This window comes from Aquarana catesbeiana, linkage group LG10, assembly GCF_042186555.1.
Source record: "Aquarana catesbeiana isolate 2022-GZ linkage group LG10, ASM4218655v1, whole genome shotgun sequence".
Taxonomy (NCBI): Eukaryota; Metazoa; Chordata; class Amphibia; order Anura; family Ranidae; genus Aquarana; species Aquarana catesbeiana.
In genome coordinates this window covers 240,323,057-240,346,042 of record NC_133333.1, presented here as the reverse complement: position 1 = coordinate 240,346,042, position 22,986 = coordinate 240,323,057, and the positions used below count along the sequence as shown (strand labels likewise).

Below are 22,986 nucleotides of genomic sequence, written 5' to 3'. Positions count from 1 at the left end.
GATTTACCAAAACCATGTAGTGCAAGGGCCTTCCTGATTGCATACAAACTGAAACTCTTAAGGTCTGACCTCATAATATATGGTTTTGGTAAATCTGAAGGAAAAAATCTTACAGAAAATTGTATAGTGTGTATGCAGCTTTAGATGCAGCTTCCACTTAGGTAAGTATGATTTAAAAAAATAATTCCCCCATATTTCTCTTTTGAGGAAGTGTTAGACCCCTTTCACACTGGGGCGGTGTGGGCATTAGCAGTAAAGCGCAGCTAGTTTTGGCGGCGCTTTGCTGTTATAGAGGCGCTTTTATCCCCCGCTAGCGGCCGAGGAAAGGGGTAATAGTGTCTGTTTTGCGGCGCTGCCAAAGCACTTTGCAGGAGCTTCAGCAGCGCTGCCCATTCATTTCAATGGCAGGGGCGGCGCGGGGGTGGTGTATACACCGCTACCGCCCCGTCGAAAAGATGCTGTTTGCAGGACTTTTTTTCCTGTTCTGCAAGTGCACCGCCCCAGTGTGAAAGCACTCAGACTTTCACACTGGGGTGGCTTGAGAGCAGGGGTGGACTGACAACTCACGGGGCCCCCGGGGCAATAAAAGATTATGGGGCCCCCAGGCAATAGATTATGGGGCCACACAGTATACACACACACAGTATACACACACAGACATACAATATACACACACAGTATACACACACAGAATATGCATACACAAACTGGGATTATTTTTAAAAACACACATTTTTACATACTGTCCCTGGTTTTATTGAGGCTGGCAACCCTGATGGGTCCCCTTAGTGGCATGGGGCCCTCGGGCAGTGCCCGAGTGGTCAGTCCGCCCCTGCTTGAGAGGCGCTTTTCAGGCGCTTTTTTTTAGCTAAAATGCCTGAAAAGTGCCCTAGTGTGAAAGGGGTCTTACTGGGCAAACTCCCCTACTAACCAGACAAGCGATCACAGTTTCACTCCACAGTCCCCTATAATGAGAACTGTGCTCAGGCACACAATACCAGAACACAAGTGAACTGTGCCAGGACTGGTTCAAAGTGCTATCACTAGCACTCTGAACTGGTCTTGGGCTGGTTTGTTTGTGTAGTGTGAGTGTTCCAAACCATGCTCGGGACTGGTTAATCCAACTGCACAGTTCACTTCTGATCCGGGACGGGTTTAGGGTTGCTCCCTGTCCGGGATTCACCTGGACAGTCCGGGTTTTGAATCATGTGTCCAGGTGTCAGTGCCCCTGAAACCCGGACACATTATTGAGAGAGGAATGTGGTCCAGAACAGGGCTTGACAGGAGGGTGAAGGGGCACTATATAAGCCGCATTACTATTCTCTTTGGAGCCCCCAAAGATGTCCCAGGTCTGTTATCCTATAGTATATACTAAAAATAAAATAAAACAAATGCTGTGCGCCGTTAAAATGTTCGGGTTTGGCTTGAAGAAAAAGTGGCAACCCTAGACGGGATTGCTGCAGTGTGAGTGCAAACCATGCAAGAGTACATGATACAGGCACTAATCTGGTTAACAGGGGAGTGTGCCCGGGGCCACTTACAATCCAGGGTGAGTGCAAACCAGCAGGGGGGGGGGGAGCAGTAGTGTATTTAGATTTTGTGCTGCCCTAGGCCTGACTAAACTCGTGCACCCCCTAATTTAAATATGACCCACCCCTTCCTGTCAAGGCCACACCCCTTGCTGTTTAAGACCCGCCCTGAAATTTTCAAGTGGGGACACTAGTTCTGAGGGCCTGGGGGGGGCAATAGATTTCCTTAATTTGCATAGATTTCCTCTCACTTCCTGTTTGGCTATGGGGCAGGAAGTGAATGGAAATCTCTGCAATGGGTCAGGGATGGTAAAAAATAAACTGACAAGGGTTATCACCCTCCCTTACTCTATCCAAAATGAAAAAAAAGTGGTGGCTATAGTTCTACTTTAAGCACAAATTTCTGGTAATTTTATGGAGAGGACTAAGAAGATATAACCATGCCAGTGGTGCAGCAGATAACATATAGCACAGTGAGGAAGGTTTTTGGTCCAGGATGAGAGAACAGTCAAAATTAGAAGTGGCGCCCCCCCCCCCCCCCACAGTTGTGGAATGCCAGCCGCCCGCATACTGAAGCAGTGAGGCCGCTTTATGAGGGCGCTAGACTAATTTGCCTCTCAGCCCAGTCCGCCCCATAAGACTGGCGCTACAATAACAGTGTAGCGCAAGCCGGCGGGGACTCTTTCCGTGCTGCCCTAGGCCTGGGCCTTGTTGGCCTAGGCCAGGATACAGCGTTGGGGGGAGGTAGGGGTGACAATTGGACCCTTGCATGGTTCACTTAAAACAGTTGCAGTGTGAGTGCACCCTATGTCTTGTTAATTTACTATTTGAATATGATGATCCCAGACATGCTTTTCGTTATACTTTATCCTTTTGCTTTCATGTTTTTGAACAGTGGCTTGCAACTATAAAAGGCACAACTCTCAGCAACCAGCTAAAGTACACAATTAAAATATGATGATGATGATATGAACGATTTGAGACACTGCTGTGAATCACACACCTCTACCACACAGCACAGTCAGGCAAGTGAGACCCATATTTCTAGTTCAACGTTGCAGCTTCCTGTGTCACGTCTCCACCTCAGGACTACGCATTGCATAGTGAATTACCATCATTATGCTACAGATGTCCTGTCCATCAAAGCAAGCAGATGGCACAAAAGAAGCTTAAAAACAGGATTTTCTTTTTCTTTTTTTAATGTCCTTATACCTTCTGTAAAGTTGTCTGTATATGTCTGCACAGTCCTAAATCAAAAAATAACCCCCTTTGGATTTATGATGGAAAAGAAGACCTTCTAGCCCGGAGTAAACCTTCATACTTCACAGTGAGGGCAGTTCTGGTTCCATTTGGCCCATCTGGCCATAATCTACAACACATACCGCTATATATTAGTGTTTTTCTAGAAGAAGTTGTGTTGTACACATAGATACATGAAAAGACCGATGTGCCATTAAACACGCGTCTCCTTATGTCTGCTCACATCACAGCAGAGCACATTCTCTGTATCAGATCTCGGGGTGTGCAGGCTCGGGGTCTTCACATGAACCAGGTGAAGGTGAGGAGGACGTGATGTTTGGTTCCTGGAGATAAAGGAGGCCAGATTCTGCAGAGCGGATCTTCTCCTCTGTGCAGCGTCTCTTTATCTCAAGCATGACTCCCATACGTGTCTTCTCTGACAGCCTGTGTAACTATAATAGACAAATCAGCGTTCATTCATTTCTACTGAGCCTGGGAGAAGACTATGTAATATAAAACACAAAGTAAGGGTTATATAGCAATGGGCATAGTGAGCACATCAGACCCGGTACCAAACACAAGCATTTGACTCATCACCATCATCCTGAAGTAACTTTGGTCTAATAATCATTTCATATTTCCTGGTGTGTGCTTATAACCCAATGACCAGACTGACCCCACTCAGGAACCCATCAGTGGACCCCCTACTGATATGCATGCGTTGGCTGGCCAATCACTCCAATCACAGCCTACTTCTGAAGGTTAGGGTTCTTTATTTAATTTTGGGATGGTTTAAGATTTTTCTCTGTAGCTTGTTTTCCCTTTTATGACAGATGCAACTGGTTGGACATCGGTTGGTCCGTATGTACGTCAGTCAAACCCCCCATTCGGTTGGTCAATCGGCAAACCCCGCACTTACCCCATCTAGGTCGCAGGCCTGCATCTCCTCCTCGGTGTCCCCTGCTCTGCGTTTCCTCCTCGGCCGCTTCCCCTGCGTCTCCTCCTCCTCGGCGGCAAATACAACCTCTTCTCCTCTCGGCCAATCGGGTCTCAGGACCCGCTTCCTGATTGGCCGGGAGGAGAATCAGGAAGACAATAGCGAATATTAGCCCATTCCATGTACTGCTGTATAATACAGCTATTCATTGTTTTGGGTATCACCACTTTTTGACCCCTTTCACACTGCGTCAGCGCTAAAGGCCAGCTTGTTTTAGCAGCACTTTAGCGCTGTTTAAGCAGTGCTTTTGGGCTGCTAGCGGGGAGCTTTTAACCCCCGCTAGCAGACGAAGAAGGGGTTAAAACCGCCTGTGTTGCGGCGCTTCCAAAGCACTTTTCATTGCAGTGGCGTTTTAGGAGCACTGTATACAGCGCTCCCACACTGCCCCAAGGATGCTGCTTGCAGGACTTTTTCTAACGTCCCACAAGCGCACCACCTGGGTGTGAAGGCACTCAAGCTTGCACATTCGGGCGGCAGGGGAGGCAGTTTTTAGGCACTTTACAGTCGCTATTTCTCGCGCTAAAACGCCTGAAAACTGCCTCACTGTGAAAGGGGTCTTTCATATAATTCATATGTTTTGTGCTATAACTTGAACAGTTTGAATATGTTTGTTTTTAAATATGTGCCTCATGTGAGGAGTTTTTGAAGTATTATTAATAAAAAATGTATATTTTATAATAATATGGCTTTTGTTACCTTTGGTTGCCCTAAAAATCCCATTTAAAGAAATTTCTTGATAGTATAGCCAATATTAATTCGCTATTGTCACACAACTGGGTGGGCTCAGGTCGCAATACCCTGCGCCCCGAGCCTACCCTTTTTTTAAACTTATTAGAGCCTCCGGCTCTTATCATGTGCTTAAAAAAAAACCCCACTGAAATCCATGCGTCTGGCGCTCTCCATGTAGCTTAGGGGCTGGGTGCTTGGATTAGGGGGGGGCGGCACACCTGTGCCCCATTCCTGTTCTAACAGGAGAGGAGACACAGATTGTTCCTACTAATCAGGAACAGCGATATGTCTCCTCCTCTAGTCTCATCCCCCCACAGTTAGAAACACTCACGAGGGAACACATTTAACCCCTTGATTGCCCCCTAGTGGTAACCCCTTCACTACCAGTGACATTTACACAGTAATCAGTGCATTTTTATACCACTGATCTCTGTATAACTGTCAATGGTCCAAAAAATGTGTCAAAAGCGTCCGATCTGTCCACCGCAATGTCGCAGTCCCGCTAAAAATCACAGATCGCCGCCATCACTAGTAAAAATAATAATAAAAATGCCATAAATCTATTCTCTATTTTGTAGACACTATAACTTTTGTGCAAACCAATTAATATACACTTATTTTTTTACCAAAAATATGTAGAAGAATACATATCGGCCTAAACTGAAGAAGAAATTTATTTTTTAAACATTTTTTGGGGGATATTTATTATAGCAAAAAGTATAAAATATAGTTTTTTTTTCCAAATTGACGCTCTTTTTTGTTTATAGCGCAAAAGATAAAAACTGCAGAGGTGATCAAATACCACCAAAAGAAAGCTCTATTTGTGGGGGAAAAAAGGCGCAATTGTCAGTTAAAGTGACGCAGTGCCGTATCCCAAAAGGGGCAAATCCTTCAGGTCCTTAAGTGATTAATGAGTGAAATACGTATTTGATCCCCTATCAATCAGCAGGATTTCTCGCGCCCAGGTATCTTCTATACAGGTAACGAGCTGAGATTAGAAGCACTCTCTTAAAAGGATTGCTCCTAATCTCAGCTTGTTACCTGTATAAAAGACAACCGTCCACAGAAGTAATCAGATTCCAATCTCTCCACCATGGCCAAGACCAGAGAGCTGTCCAAGAATGTCAGACCTACACAAGGCTGGAATGGGCTACAAGACCATCGCCAAGCAACTTGGTGAGAGGGTGACAACAGTTGGTGTGATTATTCGCAAATGGAAGAAACACAAATTAACTGTCGATCTCCCTCGGTCTGGGGCTCCATGTAAGATCTCACCTCGCGGAGTTTCAATGATCATGAGAACGGTGAGGAATCAGCCCAGAACTACACTGGAGAATCTAGTCAATGATCTCAAGGCAGCTGGGACCATAGTCACTAAGAAAACAATTGGTAACACACTACGCTTTGAAGAACTGAAATCCTGCAGCACCCGCAAAGTTCCCCTGCTCAAGAAAGCGTACAGGCCCATCTGAAGTCTGCTAATGAATATCTGAATGATTCAGAGGAGAACTGGGTGAAAGTGTTGTGGGATCAGATGGGACCAAAATCGAGTTCTTTGGCATCAACTCAACTCGCTGTGTTTGGAGGAGGAGGAGGAATGCTGCCTATGACCCCAAGAACACCCCTCCCCCCATCAAACATGGAGGTTGAAACATTATGCTTTGGGGGCGTTTTTCTGCAAAGGGGACAGAACAACTTCACTGTATCAAAGGGACGATGGACGAGGCCATATACCGTCAAATCTTGGGTGAGAACCTCCTTCCTTCAGCCAGGGCATTGAAAATGGGTCGTGGATGGGTATTCCAGCATGACAATGACCCAAAACACATCGCCAAGGCAGTAAAGGAGTGGCTCAAGAAGAAGCTCTTTAAGGTCCTGGAGTGGCCTAGCCAGGCTCCAAACCTTAATAAGGTTTGAGTTACCAAACGTCAGACTCAAAACCTTAATGGCTTGGAGAGGATCTGCAAAGAGGAGTGGTACAAAATACCTCCTGAGATGTGTGCAAACCTGGTGGCCAACTACAAGAAACGTCTGACCTCTGTGATTGCCAACAAGGGTTTTGCCACCAAGTACTAAGTCATGTTTTGCGAAGAGGTCAAATAATTATTTCACTCATTAAAATGCAAATCAATTTATAACTTTTTTGAAATGCGTATGTTTTGGATTTTCTTGCTGTTATTCTGTCTCTTGCTGTTGAAATAAACCCATCATTAAAATTATAGACTGATTATTTCTTTGTCTGTGGGCCAACGTATAAAATCAGCAGGGGATCAAATACTTTTTTCCTTCACTGTTCTGTTTGAAGATTTGAGGTTACCAGGGACCTCTCTAGCTGGAAGCCCTGCTTGCAAGCTGTCGATGATGGGAGGTAGCAGCTCTGTTTCAACTGTCTTAACGTGTCTTTGCTGGCAAAGAAATCTCAGCATTTAAAACAAATGCCAATCTACAGAAACCGAACTTACATTTTTCTGTTAAAAGATCCTATTTAGATAAGGATAACATCCCATAAGGATAATTTTCTCTTGTACTCTAGTAAATATACAGACAACTATATATAAACAGGCCACAGTGTGTGTTTGATGACCCGGAAAACATTACATTGCCCAAGACACTTATTTTTGAAATGATCTGCTTTCCAGAACAAAGGTTTATGGTGGGAACTTCTTAGGCACAGCTGGACAGGAATGTCTGGATTACAAACTAGTTCTTTGCACACAATGTAATTCCATACAACCTTATCAACCCATGAGTCCTAAACCGGATTGCAGTAGACCAGTGGTCATCAACCCTGTCCTCAGGGCCCACTAGCAGGCCAGTTTTGCAAGAAAACTGAAATACATCACAGGTGATATCATTTGCTGCTCAGTGATTGCAGTATTCTAGTCTGCATCTCCCCCAAGGTAATACATAAAACCTGGCCTGTTAGTGGGCCCTGAGGACAGGGTTGATGACCACTGCTGTAGACAGCATATCTACATTCAGAAAAGAAGTTGGTCCAAAAGACATGAGAGTTGGGTGGAGTGTGCATGCACACTGGATCAATATTTAGAACCAGGTTAACGCACAGCAGATCTCCAGCATCATCCTCTAACCCGGCCTTTCTCAACCTTTTCAACACAGAGGAACCCTTGAAATAGTTCTCCAGTCTCTGGGAACCCCTGCTAGAAATCTACAACTCATGATACATTAGTGTGATGATCAGTGGGAAGAACGGTCCTTACACTTGTGGTCATTGGGAAGAATTACCTCCTTACAGATAGCTAATAAGATCACTGGTGTCAATGGGAACTTATCTGAGAGGCAGAAATTGCCCAATGCTGAAGGAACTCCCAGCAATCTCTGGAGGAACCCTGGTTGAGAATCACTGCTCTAACCTGTCAGTCAGTCCATATCATCCTTATACTGTATGAGTGGCAGCTTACCACAGATGGGTCTTTAGCAGACTGCAGGTCATCGGCCAGCTCCTTCTTCTCTTTCTTGTTTTGTAAAGCCTGAGTTACCAGCTGGAGGAATTCTTCATTGAGACCATCCAGAGTTTCCTCCTGCCATTCATCAGGATCAGTTTTTACTCAATGATTTATTTTTTTGGGTTACATTTTCATAACTGAAACTTTCGAGGAATAAAACAACAAACACACATACCTTTATAACAAAGGAAGATTCATTTAAAGCCATTACTGAAGCTGTCTTAGGCCTGCTTTACACAGGCTTGTATAAGAGTCGTAGGAACAGCAAGCTCTTACAAAGCATCTGCAGAGCTTTCAGCAAGCTTTGTTGAATCTTTTAAATTACCATTCAGCTCCTGTTTGTAAATGCTGAACACAGATCCTAGTGGCAGTGTTGATTGCCACTTTAAGAAAGCTCCTGGCAGGAGACAGCACTACTTGAAGCTTGTTGAAAGCCTACTAGCAGCTTCTTTACAGTGACAATCAGCATTACAATTAAGATCTGTGTTTAACATTTCTAAACAGGAATTAAATGGCACTTTAAATGCTTAGAGCAAACTGCTTTAGAGCTTGCCAAAAGTTTCATAAAAGCTCGCTGTTCACACTGCTCCTATACAAGCTGAAGCCTCTGTGAAACAAAATCCATGTTTTTTTTCCGAGGGATGTTAGCTCAAACTTGTCTTGCATGCACACGGTCACACAAATTTGGTCGGAAATTCTGAACGTCAAGAACGCGGTGACGTATAACACGTACGACGAGAAAAATGAAGTTCAATAGCCAGTGCTGCTCTTCTGCTTGATTCCGAGCATGCGTGGCACTTTGTGCGTCGGAATTGTGTACACACGATCGGAATTTCCGACAACGGATTTTGTTGTCGGAAAATTTGAGAACCAGCTCTCAAATTTTGTGTGACGGAAATTCCTATGGAAAATGTGTGATGGAGCCTACACACGGAGCCTACACACGGTCGACAACAAGTTCCTATCACGCATTTTCCATAGGAAAATCCTATCGTGTGTACAAGGGAATTAGACACACTGAAGCAATTGAGGAGACTGTCTCTTATATGGATGCCACTTACCTAGATGAAGAGAGGTTAATATTCTTCTTTGGAGGCAACCATCTTCTGAAACCTGGATCTGACACCAGGTACCTGACAGACACAAATGGACTTATCCCCTCACTGCACCAAACTAGTGTGCAGCCTTATGCTGCATATACACAGTCGGAATATCCGTCAAGAAAAGTGTGGTGGGAGCTTTTGGTCGGATAGTCCGACTGTGTGTATGCTCCATCCAACTTTTTCTGTCTGAATTTCCACCAACAAAAGATTGAGAGCTGGTTCTCTATTTTAACGACGGAAAAAGTTCTTGACGGAAATTCTATTAGTCTGTATGCAATTCCAAAAAAAACAAAAAAACACGCATGCTCGGAAACAATTTGACACTGAATTTCATTTTCTCGGGCTCGTCGTAGTGTTGTATGTCACCGCGTTCTTGACGGTCAAAAGTTCAGAGGAATTTTGTGTGACCGTGTGTATGCAAGCCAAGCTTGAGCGGAATTCCGTCGGAGAAAGCATCCAAGATTTTTCCGACGGAAAATCCGCTCGTGTGTACGGGGCATAAGAGTCAGATAGTCGGATTTCCAGCTAAACATATTAACCCTCTACATTAACATTTGAGTTCCTATTGTTGTATCCCATGTCTCCCACCCTAAAGCTACTAAAGAAATGTAGGATATGTAGCACTGGCTGGTGGCCCTTTAAGCTCCCTGGCAGAACATTCTCCCTAGCCCCGGCAGTTACTTTTCCCTCTCTGCCAGAGACACAGCACAGGAAGAGGGAAATGCACAAGAGGACTTGGACTGAATGCCGCTGCAGCCAGGGAAGGATGCCCATACCTAGCAATGGGGGATTCTGACTGCCTGCTGTGGCCAAGAATTAAACAGAGAAGACAGTGAGCCCCAGCCTGGGGGAAGCTGAGGACAGGGCCTGGGATTGTGGATATCTGAAGCCTGGAGAAATGGCTGATAAACTGGATAGCCTGTGAGGACTGAGCTGTGTACTGCACTGGGCAGAGAGTATGCTGAAAGCCCAGGCAGAAGCTGCTGTGAGGGGGATATGTGCAGTCATTCTGCAGACAGAAAGAGAGAGCACAGCACATAAGGCTGCTCTGTGCTGTGCTACTAAGCCAGTGCTGCAGGGGAAGAAGTGACTACAAGGCCGCTGCTGTGGACAGAGCTGCTGTGCTAGGAACCAAGCTTCATTAGAGCTTCAGTGGCACAGCAATATAGGGCAGAGCCACAAGAAGAGGATAACCAAGGAGTGCAGGCTTGAGAGGGAGGCCCAGAGCTGCAGGCTGCCTTTCGCCTGACTTTACCCAGAGGCTGCAGCCTAACTTGTGTAGCGCTACCCCCGAAGGGGCCTCTGTAACTGTTCTAATCAGTGCAGGTAGTCAGCAGGGTAAAAGATACTCCAAAACGTGGAGCACAAATTGCAGAGGACACTTCTCTACCTCTAAGCAACAGCAATACTGTACCCTCTCCCAGTTGGGATCCAGGGAGTTGCTGGAAAAGTTTAGCAGAAATGGGTGGAAATGGTCTGGTTTCTAGCAGCTGCAGGACCATCAGACACTGTACCCAGGGGTTTGGCTCTACTCGCCGATTTTGGAAAAGTTCAGTCCAGAGATATGACCTCCAGCAGAGTAGCCCAGCTACCAGTCCTGGGAATGGGGGGGGTCCAGAGGCAAGCGGTCCCCATTCTCTTGAGCTCCTGGATCCATCTCCACAGGGGGATCCATCTCCACAGGGGGAGAAAAGAACAGAAACTCCAGGGTTCCAGTCTGTTTAGCAGTAACCCAGTCACCACCTGGGCACACCTGCCCAGTGATTGGCTAGGCCCTACTAAATATTCAGGTTGGGAATTTTAAGCCTCCCGCCAAAAGCTCTAGAAGCTTCTTCTAGAGGCAGGGGGAAGTAATCAAACACTCAGCCTATAAAATCCCCAAACAGGCCAGACTAAACAATCACTGCTTTAGTGACTATAGGAGAAGCCAACACTAGATTTACCTAACAGCCTAACTATGAGGGTGCTACACTTGAATCTACATTCATCGTGTCCATGGAATTGTTTGTGCTGAGAGGGACACCATCAGAGTTCCTGTGTGGTGAGAAGCCTACCGGCCAATAAGGATGAGCTCAGGCATGTTCGTAGCCGCACGTGCAGAGCCCGCCACTGGTCAATGTTCTGTGTCCAATTGGCTGCTATTTGCAGTTACTTACCTCTGAGAGGAATACTGCCAAGAGGAGATTGTATTGTTACTTTACCCAGCGGATTAGAAGTATTTGCTGTTGAGAGAGTGGGTGCTCCACCAAGAGGAGTAAAGGGCCCCAATGCCAGCAGACCATAGCTAATTTTCCATTGGCTTAGCAGATCAGTTGCTCTCTATTCTAATCTGTTGTCTACTGTGCTGTTGTCTGCCATTGCCTTTTCCAGTAAATGAGACCGCTCTAACCCTGTCTGATTACATTTATGCTACTCTTATTTGTCTAACCCAACTTCCCTTACAGGGCCCTTGGCTGTTTTATAAAGCTCATTTCCAGAGATTCAGGTGTGTCAGTGTATCTTGAGCAGGGGACCCGACCAATTCTAGCAGCTTCTTAGGGGGTGAGCGCTACAGATACAGTGATGCAAACTTCACTTACCCAGGCTTCCCTACGTAAAGGATGGCTCTGATCACTATTGAGCATGCAGTGTTGTCACTTACTGGATCAGAGGCTTATATATGGTGAAGTAATTGTTTAGTATTCATACTTCAGACATAACATTGAAGGACTAGGACTGGCTTTGACAATGGAAACAGGGCATGTACTAGAGGAACAGACTTTAGGTTTCAAAGAGCAATACAGTGGTCATGTGTAACACCTACACATTGTGTACCTGTCCACCTTCGATGCCCTGTGTCTTCTACAAGAATAATCATAAGGCAGATGAAGCTTTCATAGATATTAGGCTAAGCATATGGTACAGTAACTCACAAAAGGCAAGACGCACTTGTACTCCTCACCTGGTTGCCACCACACACACTTGACACCATCTGAACCAAATAAGTTTATCTTTGTCTCATCAGACCACAGGACATGGTTCCAGTAATCCATGTCCTTAGTCTGCTTGTCTTCAGCAAACTGTTTGTGGGCTTTCTTGTGCATCATCTTTAGAAGAATCTTCCTTCTGGGATGACAACCATGCAGACCAATTTGATGCAGTGTGCGGTGTATGGTCTGAGCACTGACAGGCTGACCCCCCACCCCTTCAACCTCTGCAGCAATGCTGGCAGCACTCATATGTCTATTTCCCAAAGACAACATCTGGATATGAAGCTGAGCACATGTACTCAACTTCTTTAGTCAACCATGGCGAGGCCTGTTCTGAGTGGAACATGTCCTGTTAAACTGATGTAAGGTCTTGGCCACTGTGCTGCAGCTCAGTTTCAGAGTCTTGGGAATCTTCTTATAGCCTAGGCCATCTTTATGTAGAGCAAAAATTCTTTTTTTCAGATCCTCAGAGAGTTCTTTGCCATGAGGTGCCATGTTGAACTTCCAGTGACCAGTATGAGAGAGTGAGAGCGATAACACCTAATTTAACACATCTGCTTCCCATTCACACCTGAGAACTTGTAACATAAACAAGTCACATAACATCGGGAAAGGAAAATGGCTAATTGGGCCCAATTTGGACATTTTCACTTGGGGGTGTACTCAATAATGTTGCTAACGGTTTAGACATTAATGGCTGTTTGTTGAGTTATTTTGAGAGGACAGCAAATTTACAATGTTATACATAAAATATTTACAAAAATGTGAGGGGTGTACTCACTTTTGTGAGATACTGTATATTGGTTATGGACATTAATGACAGCTGCTGCACCTCCCCTAATTGTACATAGCCTAGGCCAGTGATGGCAAACCTTGGCACCCCAGATGTTTTGGAACTACATTTCCCATGATGCTCATGCACTCTGCAGTGTAGTTGAGCATCATGGGAAATGTAGTTCCAAAACATCTGGGGTGCCAAGGTTTGCCTTCACTGCCCTAGGCTCTCATTGAGTGACCACTATAGGTTACAATACCATTTTCCCCAATGTACATTTTCGAATGTTGGGCCGGGACAGAGGTCGCTGTGTGTTGAAAAGACTGTAGAGAACCCACCTGAAGAACAGTCCTGTCCGAATCATCTTCTCTGTGCTTCCCTCTCTCACGGTCTGTGTTCTTGCTAAGCGTGCTCCCAAATTCTTTCCACAGTTTCATTCCATTATGCAGATCGCATCTGGGGAAATGGGAACAGTAAATGACCACTCACTCGTCTCGATATGTAACACTTTGGGGTTGATTTACTAAATAGAGCCTGTTCACTTAGGTTAGTGAATAAGATGAAGCTATGTTCATTTCAGTCATGTAATTAAATGCAAGCAAAAACCCAATTGTCTATTTCTTTCTCATGACTAGGCATATGAACACAGCTTCGCCATATTTACTAAGCTGGAGGAACAATAACCTTGCTTAGCGAAGAGTTTTTATAGAAAAGCAGTAATGTGTCTATTACATATAGAAAGCTTTCTGCACCCTAAGAAGGCCGTGTAATAAAATTTAATGCTGAACTCCAGGCAAGAAAATCACCAGTTGTTCAACTTATGTTATTCAATAGTGCCAGTTTGTATAAGTAAATGAGTTGGTCAATAGTCAGATTGTATAGCCAATAGCAGGCTGTCTATTGGATATGGATCTGCCAATTGCCTGCTGTCTATCACAGGGAGAGTGGACCTAATTGGTAACAAGGGTCTATGAATACCCAACAGGCTCTGCCCACCCAGTCAAAAAACCTTGGCTGTGTGTGTGATGGTTGCAGCAGCGGGGAGGGAGCTCAGTTGCAGTGTGTATGGACACTCTGGCCTCGGTGTGCCTCTGCACTGCAAATGTCAACAGGAGGCACAGCAGAACTGGACAGAATTCTAAAAAGTGACAAAGACACACAGATATTTAGTTCCCTGTTGAAAATATAACTTTTGCCTGTTTACTCTATGTATCAGAGGGCTCGGCACTGACAGGACGAGGATCGCTCCGGTACCTTTTTGACAGGTGATAATGGTCTGGTGGTTTGTGTATAAACAGGAGGTCTTGGACCAGTGATCTCACTTCAGGGTCCCTTTCATGTTTATCCTGTAACATAAAGGTGAACTATTCTTTAGTGAAGAAACTGGAAACTGAGGGTACTTCATTCATTACAAACACATTCTAATGAGTTTGGGCCAGCTCTCTCCTCTCCCCGTCCGACAGCTAGAATGGGAGGGGCTGAGATTCCCCCCGCTGGCGTCACTTGGGGGGAGAAAGGAGAAAGCCAGCCGGTCACGTGAGCACTAAAATCTGGTATATACTGCATTTTTTATATAAAACACAGAAACAGAGGCACACAGGATTAGGAAACAAACAGGATTATATAACACATTAACAGTTATTTCAGCAGCAGGAGTGTGTGTGTGTGTGTGTGTGGGGGGGGCTAACACAGAGCTGACAGGCGGGGAGGGAGGGGGGAGAGCAGACGGCAGGGCTGCAGATGATGGAGGCACGTAAGCTGACCATGGTGTCAGGGTTTAGTAGCCATGGTAAACCGTGGTCAGTTTTCAGGGGAGAGGGCAGAGTCAGGCAGGATCAGCCAGGTATTTCAGGTTATATAATGGGGCCAAATTACACAGCACAAGCACTGTGCTGCATAACATGCTTTAAAGGAGCAGGATCTTTTTTTTTTAGGTTAACAAACGCTTTAACTATATGAATCTTCTATGGAAATATTATTTGTATTGCTTATTTTTTGTATCACTTACTTTGTACACTATCATGGGTTAACATGGTGCTATATAAAAAATAATAAACAACTAACCCCCGCTTCTAAAGGTCCCCACCTTACTCATCTCATGTGTTAACATTATCAGGTGTGCCCATGTCTAAAGGTGGATACACATTATACAATTTTTGTTGTTCAATTTCCTTTAAATTTACCTTCAACTATGTAGTGCAAGGGCCTACCCGATTGCATACAAATTGAAAGTGTTTAGGTTTGACCTCATATTATATGGTTTTGGTAAATCTAATGGAAAAATCCAAAGAAAATTGTATAGTTTGTACCCAGCTTAAAACTGCACATAGTTACAAAGTTACATAGTAGGTGAGGTTGAAAAAAAGACACAAGTTTATCAAGTCCAACCTATGTGTGTGATTATGTGTCAGTATTACATTGTATATCCCTGTATGTTGTGATCGTTCAGGTGCTTATCTAATAGTTTCTTGAAACTATCCATGCCCCCCCACTGAGACCACCGCTTGTGGAAGGGAATTCCACATCTTTGCCACTCTTACAGTAAAGAACCCTCTACGCAGTTTAAGGTTAAATGTCTTTTCTTCTAATTTTAATGAGTGGCCATGTGTCTTCCCTTCCCCAGAAAAGTTTTATCCCTATTGTGGGGTCACCAGTATGATATTTGTGAATTGAAATCATATCCCCTCTCAAGCCTCTCTTCTCCGGAGGGAATAAGTTCAGTGCTCGCAACCTTTCCTCATAACTAATATCCTCCAGACCCTTTACTAGTTTTGTTTCCCTTCTTTATACTCGCTCAATTTCCAGTACATCCTTCCTGAGGACTGGTGCCCAGAACTGGACAGCATACTCCAGGTGCGGCCAGACCAGAGTCTTGTAGAACGGGAGAATTATCGTTTTATCTCTGGAGTTGATCCCCTTTTTAATGCATGCCAATATTCTGTTTGCTTTGTTAGCAGCAGCTTGGCATTGCATGTCATTGCTGAGCCAATCATTTACTAGGACCCCCAGGTCCTTTTCCATCCTAGATTCCCCCAGAGGTTCTCCCGCAGTTAGGGGGGAAAACATTCATATTTTTCCACCCAAATGCATTATTTTATATTTTTCCACATTAAACCTCATTTGCCATGTAGCTGCCCACCCCATTAATTTGTTCAGATCTTCTTGCAAGGTTTCCACATCCTGCGGAGAAGTTATTGCCCTGCTTAGCTTAGTATCGTCCGCAAATACAGAGATTGAACTGTTTACCCCATCCTCCAGGTCGTTTATGAACAAATTTAATAGGCTTGGGCCCAGCACAGAACCCTGGGGGGACCCCACTACCCACCCCTGACTATTCCGAGTACTCCCCATTTATCACTAGTGATAGTGAACATTAAATAAACACAGACATACAAAGATTACACATTCTGTAGGGTCATAGAGATCTGTGATGTAGCCTGGTGTAGTGGAGGTCAACTCACACTTAGGACTCTCACCATCAATGTTGCGCTCTGTGTACCCCAACAGCGGAAGAATGTTTGGCATATCTCCATAACAGCTCTATTCATACAATGTAGATAGTCACAATTAACTGGCAATGGCTGCTGGCCTAGGACAAGGTAGACGGACTTGTATCATTCACTGTGCATACATATTCCACATACAATACATACAGTAAATACAGTGTTATACGGGTCTAACATATATGCAGAAGATATGTATTTCTAGGGTTACACAGTAACTATTGGGGCCAATAGCTCCATACCACTGCACTAGACCAACACCGGAGGAAGATCTGTAAATGGGGTACACAATAAACATGTGCACTAACAAAGCATGTGTTCGTTTTCGTTTCATTCGTATTTTTGCTTTTTTCGGAAATTTGAAAATTTCGGAATTCGGAAATTCGTAAATTCAGATTTTTGAATTTCCGAGTTTTCAAATTTTCGAATTTCCGAATCTTCAAATTCCGAATTGGGCTGTTTGTGAACGTAACTAATACAAATTTATCTGAAATTACGAATTATCCGAAATAACGAATGCCGCATCTAAACAAATGGAATGGAACAAATTAATAATAGATAATAATAATAAAAAGTTTTTTTTATTATTATTGTTATTTATTATTAGATCGTTACATTCCACTCTTTTAGATACGGCATTCGTTATTTCAGATAATTCGTAACTTCGGATAAATTCGTACTTGTTACGTTCACTAACAGCCAAATTTGAAAGGAAATTCCAATACCTATAATTTAACAATTATTATTAGTTAGTTATTTCAGATTTTCGAGTTTTGGGACGCCTGCCTTTACACGCACATGAATTTTCCCAGTCTTAGTCCATAGGGTTCAATATTGAGTTGGCCCACCTTTTGCAGCTATAACAGCTTCAACTCTTCTGGGAAGGCCGTCCACAAGGTTTAGGAGTGTGTCTATGGGAATGTTTGACCATTCTTCCAGAAGAGCATTTGTGAAGTCAGGCACTGATGTGGGACGAGAAGGCCTGGCTCGCAGTCTCCACTCTAATTCATCCCAAAGGTGTTCTATCGTGTTGAGGTCAGGACTCTGTGCAGGCCAGTCAAGTTACTCCACCCCAAACTCACTCATCCATGTCTTTATGGACCTTGCTTTGTGCACTGGTGCGCAGTCATGTTGGAACAGGAAGGGGCCATCACCAAACTGTTCCCACAAAGTTGGGAGCATAAAATTGTCCAAATTGTCTTGGTATGACGACACCTTAAGAGTTCCCTTCACTGGAACTAAGCGGCCAAGCCCAACCCCTGAAAAAAAAAAACTCCACACCATAATCCCTCCTCCACCAAATGATTTGGAGGGGTGACCCAATATTTTGGAGGGGATTGGTGATCTGGTGGCAGCGTTTGATGGCACAGTGGCAGCGTTTAATGTGCACAGTGGCAGCATTTAATGGGCACAGTGGCAGCATTTGATGGAACAGTGGCAGGTAGGGAGGGGGTTGGTGATCTGGCTCCCTCCTCTGTGATCGTTTTCCCAAAGCAATCGGGACTGAACCTGCATTTACGGAGGCCCATAGCCTGGCCACATGGTACAGGACTGGAAGATTTAACAAGTGCATGCATGAGGTCCACGCTACTTGCACGACGGGACCCAATTCTGTCACTAGGAATGAGGTGGCAGAGGTACGCTGGACTGGTGGAGAGGGCACGGGCCCAGTGGTGTCCCTCCCACATAGATACAACATACATCAAGCTAACTTTGTACAGGAACTCTGTACTTCAATTACTATACACAGTGACGTGGCTCATCTCTAAGTGGGGAACAGCCTTAAAGGGTACGTTCACCTTTACAGAAAAAATGAACTTACACAGGACCCCCTCCTCCCCCCCCTCAGCGTTTGATGGCACAGTGGCAGCGTTTGATGGGCACAGTGGCAGCGTTTGATGGCACAGTGGCAGCGTTTGATGGGCACAGTGGCAGCGTTTGAGGGCACAGTGGCTGCAATTGATGATTTTTTTTCAAAGATTTTTTGCGCCCCCCCCCCCCCCAAAAAAAAAATTTTGCGCACCAGCCACCATTGCATCTGACAGGTCCATGCCCACCCTTACAACCTGTGCATGTGGTTACAACATACAGCAAAGTACCTGCTTTGATTTGTGCAACTGCATGTATGATGCACACTGCAAGCTCTCCTGCATGTTCCAGTGATGTTTTGGGTACAAACAATATGTTATTTTCTGTGTCATAGTAGGATTCTCCTAGTCGCAGAGCCTCCCTCCCCCACACAGAGCTCTGGACTCTGGGGATATCCTGAGCTATAAGAAGCAGGAGAGAACTCTGGGAGGAACTGTCACATGCAAAATGGAGGATCGCTGAGCCAAACTGGTAAATAACCATCTGACGTGGAGAGAGCTGGCTTATGTTCATGGGAACAAGATCACCAGTGGTGGCTAAGTTAGCCATTTTCGTCATTTCTTTCTCTGTAGAATAGAGAAAAAACAGAATGGTGACATCTGAAGCCTGGTGTCCAAAGAAACCAAACATGAGGGTCATATGGTGAATCATACCTTGAGCCTGTGCTTTAAGGGCTTCCTTGATCTCCTCCAGGGTCTTGGTTAGGGGACTGGCTGATATCAGCCTCCTTAGATTATCTTCCCTGTACAGAGCTCTCATAAACTGCAATGGCTGCAAATGTAATCCTAAAAAAACAAAATTCCCTTTTCAGATTTGTAGCCATCAGGTGAATGCTGGTCTAGTGTTTGGTGCTGTAAACATACCTTCCATTGAGAGCATTGATAAGTTCCCATTTATGATGCCTTCATATAGGTTCTTCTTGGTCTGGTTCTAAAAGATCACATTCATAAAGAATAAAATAAGCAGCTCGGACATCACATTATTTTAGGCAGAAAATGAGTACTGTCAATGTTGAGAAGGTTCACAAAGGTGTTGAACAGCCACGTCAATGGCACACTTGCCATGGTCACAAGTAGTGCCACCATGGCAAGTGTAAAGAAAAAAAACTTGCTTCCATGGTATTGCTTCCTTGCTAACCAGATGCCTGTCATTCCCTCATGATGGAAACGTTGCAGAATGTCACTCAGAGACAAGCAAGGGAGCAAAGCTTTTCTATGGGTATATCTAAAAACAAATAAATATTGCACTGGTAGATCAAACAAAAAAGCAACCGGCAAAGGAACAATCAGATTGGATTGTAAACCATATGTGTAAGATTTTTTTGCTGCGCTAATATTCAATATAAAAACTTCCAGAAAAAGTCCAGTGCATATAATTCAGAATGTGAGTCCCATGTGATAAGTCTAATGCCCTGTACACAGGATCGGACATTCCGACAACAAAATCCATGGATTTTTTCCGACGGATGTTGGCTCAAACTTGTCTTGCATACACACGGTCACACAAAGTTGTCGGAAAATCTGATCGTTCTGAACGAGGTGACGTAAAACACGTACGTCGGGACTATAAACGGGGCAGTAGCCAATAGCTTTTGTCTCTTATTTTATTCTGAGCATGTGTGGCACTTTGTGTGTCGGATTTGTGTACACACGATCGGAATTTAACCGATCGGATTTTGTTGTCGGAAAATTTTATAGCCTGCTCTCAAACTTTGTGTGTCGGAAATTCTGACGAAAAAAGTCCGATGGAGCCCACACACGATCGGAATTTCCGACAACACAATCCGATCGCACTTTTTCCGTCGGAAAATCCAACCGTGTGTACAGGGCATTAGTCTATGATATCACAATATAAAGATTATGAGTATAAAAGTTCCAAATTCATTCGAACCCAGCCAATGTGTCCAATGTATAAATAAAAGTGGCATTCCAAAAGCTGAATCACCAAAGTGTGCCTCCACCATAGGGTAAAAAAAAATGGCTGCTTACCAAAAATCATGGACTTTTTTTTTAAAAAAAGAGTAAAAAAAAACGCTGTATCAATAAAGTCTCATCTGAGATGAAAACCTATTACTCCTCTCCATCCTCTATTGTTAATGCAATCTCCCAAGTAATGAAAAAGATTGCTCCATCATAACCTGTAGGGGAAATAAATTGGAAAAACCCACATGGTGTAAAACTATACGACAGATTTATTGTAAAAAAAAAAAAGGGAATACTAATCACACACAATATAAGTCATAAAAACAAGCAAGTAAGTAAAAGCATACCGATCCGACCAACTCGTGGCTTTGGCATGCGTGGTAAGCAGCCACTTTTTTACCCTATGGTGGAGCCGCATCTTTTGGATTGTCACTTTTATTTATACTGTACATTGGACACATTCGCTGGGCTTGAATGAATTTGGACCTTTTATACTCTGAATCCTTATATTGTGATATTATAGACTGTCTTATAACATAGGACTCACTTTCTGAATTATTTATTTTATTTATTTCAGGTACTTATATAGCGCCGTCAATTTACGCAATATACACTGGACTTTTTCTGGAAGTTGTTATATTGAACTGTCTATGGATATGTAATCCAAATCATATGGCTGAGGACATTCCAGGTGTCACACCATTTATAAAGGGATCAGATGGATTTTCAGGGTGGCAGAGGACACCTGGATCTTTTCTCACTCATTTTTTTAAAATGTTGCAAACTTTGGTTCCATGCTAACATTTGGTAATTTGGCCATTTATATTAAGTGGACCCAGCTAACCCCTGGATCCTTTCCCATTCACTTTTTATGAATGTAGTATCCCTGGCTCCATGCGAACATTTGGTAATTCAGGCATTCATATTAAGTAGACTGAAATAATATTTGTGAGAAGGCAAGTACGATTGGTGCCACCAAAGTGTTAAATGTATGTAGGAAATGAAGATATGAGAAGTTATCCAAACTTTCCTACCTGATCTTGGTGCCTGTCCGCACTATGTTCACTTGTGTCTATCATACCCTTGTGTTGCTGTTTCTTCTCTGTCCCCGTTTTCTTTACTGTGAGTTCTGTGCTAGTTTTCATTAGTGCGAGTTTTAGGGCTTTCATAAGGGCAATGGCTTCTTGCAGAAATTCCCCTAGAATAAGAAATTGAAATTGAGTTCTATTATTGTCTAGTAAAATGTGAACCAATAACAAATATGTAATTCTATATAGTTTTAAGGTTATAGTACCCCCCTACTCATAAGTAAGCCTGTTAGTAGATTTTGTAAGGGTCAGGACTGCATCGTATGGGGACAGCACTATAAATTTTCATGGTCAAGAATTGCAGGTTGAGGGACATCTCTGCCTCCATGAATAATTCACACAACTACAGGACCAGGGAATCTTCTTAATTTGCACACACATGTTTAAAGCTTTAAGTCTTCTTCATAGAACAGGAAACAATAAGATGTTGGTAGCAATCAGATTGTCCAGCATGACTGTTTCTGTGCTGAAAAAGGTTTAACCAAAATTGCAATTGCTGGTCACTGCAGTTTTACACAACGTGACTGATGCAGGCAATGCAGAGGATGTTTCCACTGCTTGTATTTCTTGGGCTAGGCATGGCCAGCCTTAGTTTTCATAACCGTGAATGCAAATGCAGTCACTTAGTTATCTGAAACGACCACAGGAAGCCATTAACTGTACTGTAATACCTAAACTGTGACTGGAGTTCCAGAGATGTTCCTTGAATCATGAGTGTTAGAATATTTATGAATGGATGAGATCTTACATAATAATTGAATTGTATGTATAAATATATATATTTATATTTCTTCTATATATGGAAAAAGTGAAATTATATATAGACTTTTATACTTGTGAAAGTATATACATTGTTATAAGCTCATAAGCATTTCTTGGGAGAGCCCTTGTATGGCAGTAATTAAGAGTGAGCTGACCTTTCACCTCCCCCATCACAGATGAGAAGGAAGGTTTTATATTACTTAAGGTGCAAAAGTTTGAAAGTTTTAGTTAAAGATCATATTTTCTATACACCACAATATTTCTTAGTTAAAATAGAAGAACATTGCGTTTTAAATGAATATAATATACATATTACTTTATGTAGTATTTGATTTAGATGTTAAAAGAAACTTATATTGTATACGTTAAATGATTCTGGCCACATGCCTACTTCTAAGGAATGTTAGAGACTGAGCAACCCCCACCCTTTTGTAAGTTGCCGGGTTTTCTGTGGAACGATAAGACTCAGCAGAACGTTAAACCAGCCTTTTTAGGAAAGGTGGGGGCTGTTTTCATGGGTTTGAGTTGTGGAGTAAGATCTAGTCACAGAAGTTTTTGAGGCAGAGACTTGGAGACTTGAAGGGGGCTGACAAACCTTCTAACACACACATACACACACAACAAAGATACATTTATACAATCTTCAGTTCAAGAATAAGAAACTTATTGATGCTATTTTTTTATTCAATATTTTTATATTGTTTTTGTAATTTTTGCTATTTTTATTATTAAATCAATTTTTAACTTTTTACACAAGAACTGAACTGACTTTTTTGGAACTTTCCTCATCAATATGAATTATTGAAATATCGTTATTAATTACCGAAATCAACGATTTATTACAGTGAGCGTGTGTTTATGTGATTATAAGTCCCAATATAAAACAAGCACATCAAATTTAAAGTTTAGGTCTGAAATATTACCTTCTGCACACTTACAATAGGAAGGAATATAAGTACTGAAATGTAACACCTGTATCCTCTAAGACAATAATAATGGTGCCTGCGATGCTGTCACTGAGATATACTCAACAT

At 43.3% G+C, this 22,986-nt stretch overlaps 1 protein-coding gene across 1 annotated transcript in view; it reads right to left on the bottom strand.

The window, feature by feature from the left end:
* Window positions 1–2,243: 2,243 nt before the first annotated feature.
* Window positions 2,244–22,986, bottom strand: part of LOC141111319 (uncharacterized) — a 36,960-nt gene continuing 16,217 nt past the window's right edge. The window contains exons 3-11 of the mRNA XM_073603506.1: window positions 21,137–21,300; window positions 19,044–19,110; window positions 18,834–18,965; window positions 18,411–18,746; window positions 16,270–16,397; window positions 14,063–14,154; window positions 13,147–13,264; window positions 7,917–8,036; window positions 2,244–3,220 (exon numbers count right to left, since the gene is read on the bottom strand). Of these exons, the coding sequence (XP_073459607.1) occupies window positions 3,038–3,220; window positions 7,917–8,036; window positions 13,147–13,264; window positions 14,063–14,154; window positions 16,270–16,397; window positions 18,411–18,746; window positions 18,834–18,965; window positions 19,044–19,110; window positions 21,137–21,300 (1,340 nt within the window). The 3' untranslated portion in view covers window positions 2,244–3,037. The remainder of the gene's footprint in view (window positions 3,221–7,916; window positions 8,037–13,146; window positions 13,265–14,062; window positions 14,155–16,269; window positions 16,398–18,410; window positions 18,747–18,833; window positions 18,966–19,043; window positions 19,111–21,136; window positions 21,301–22,986) is intronic.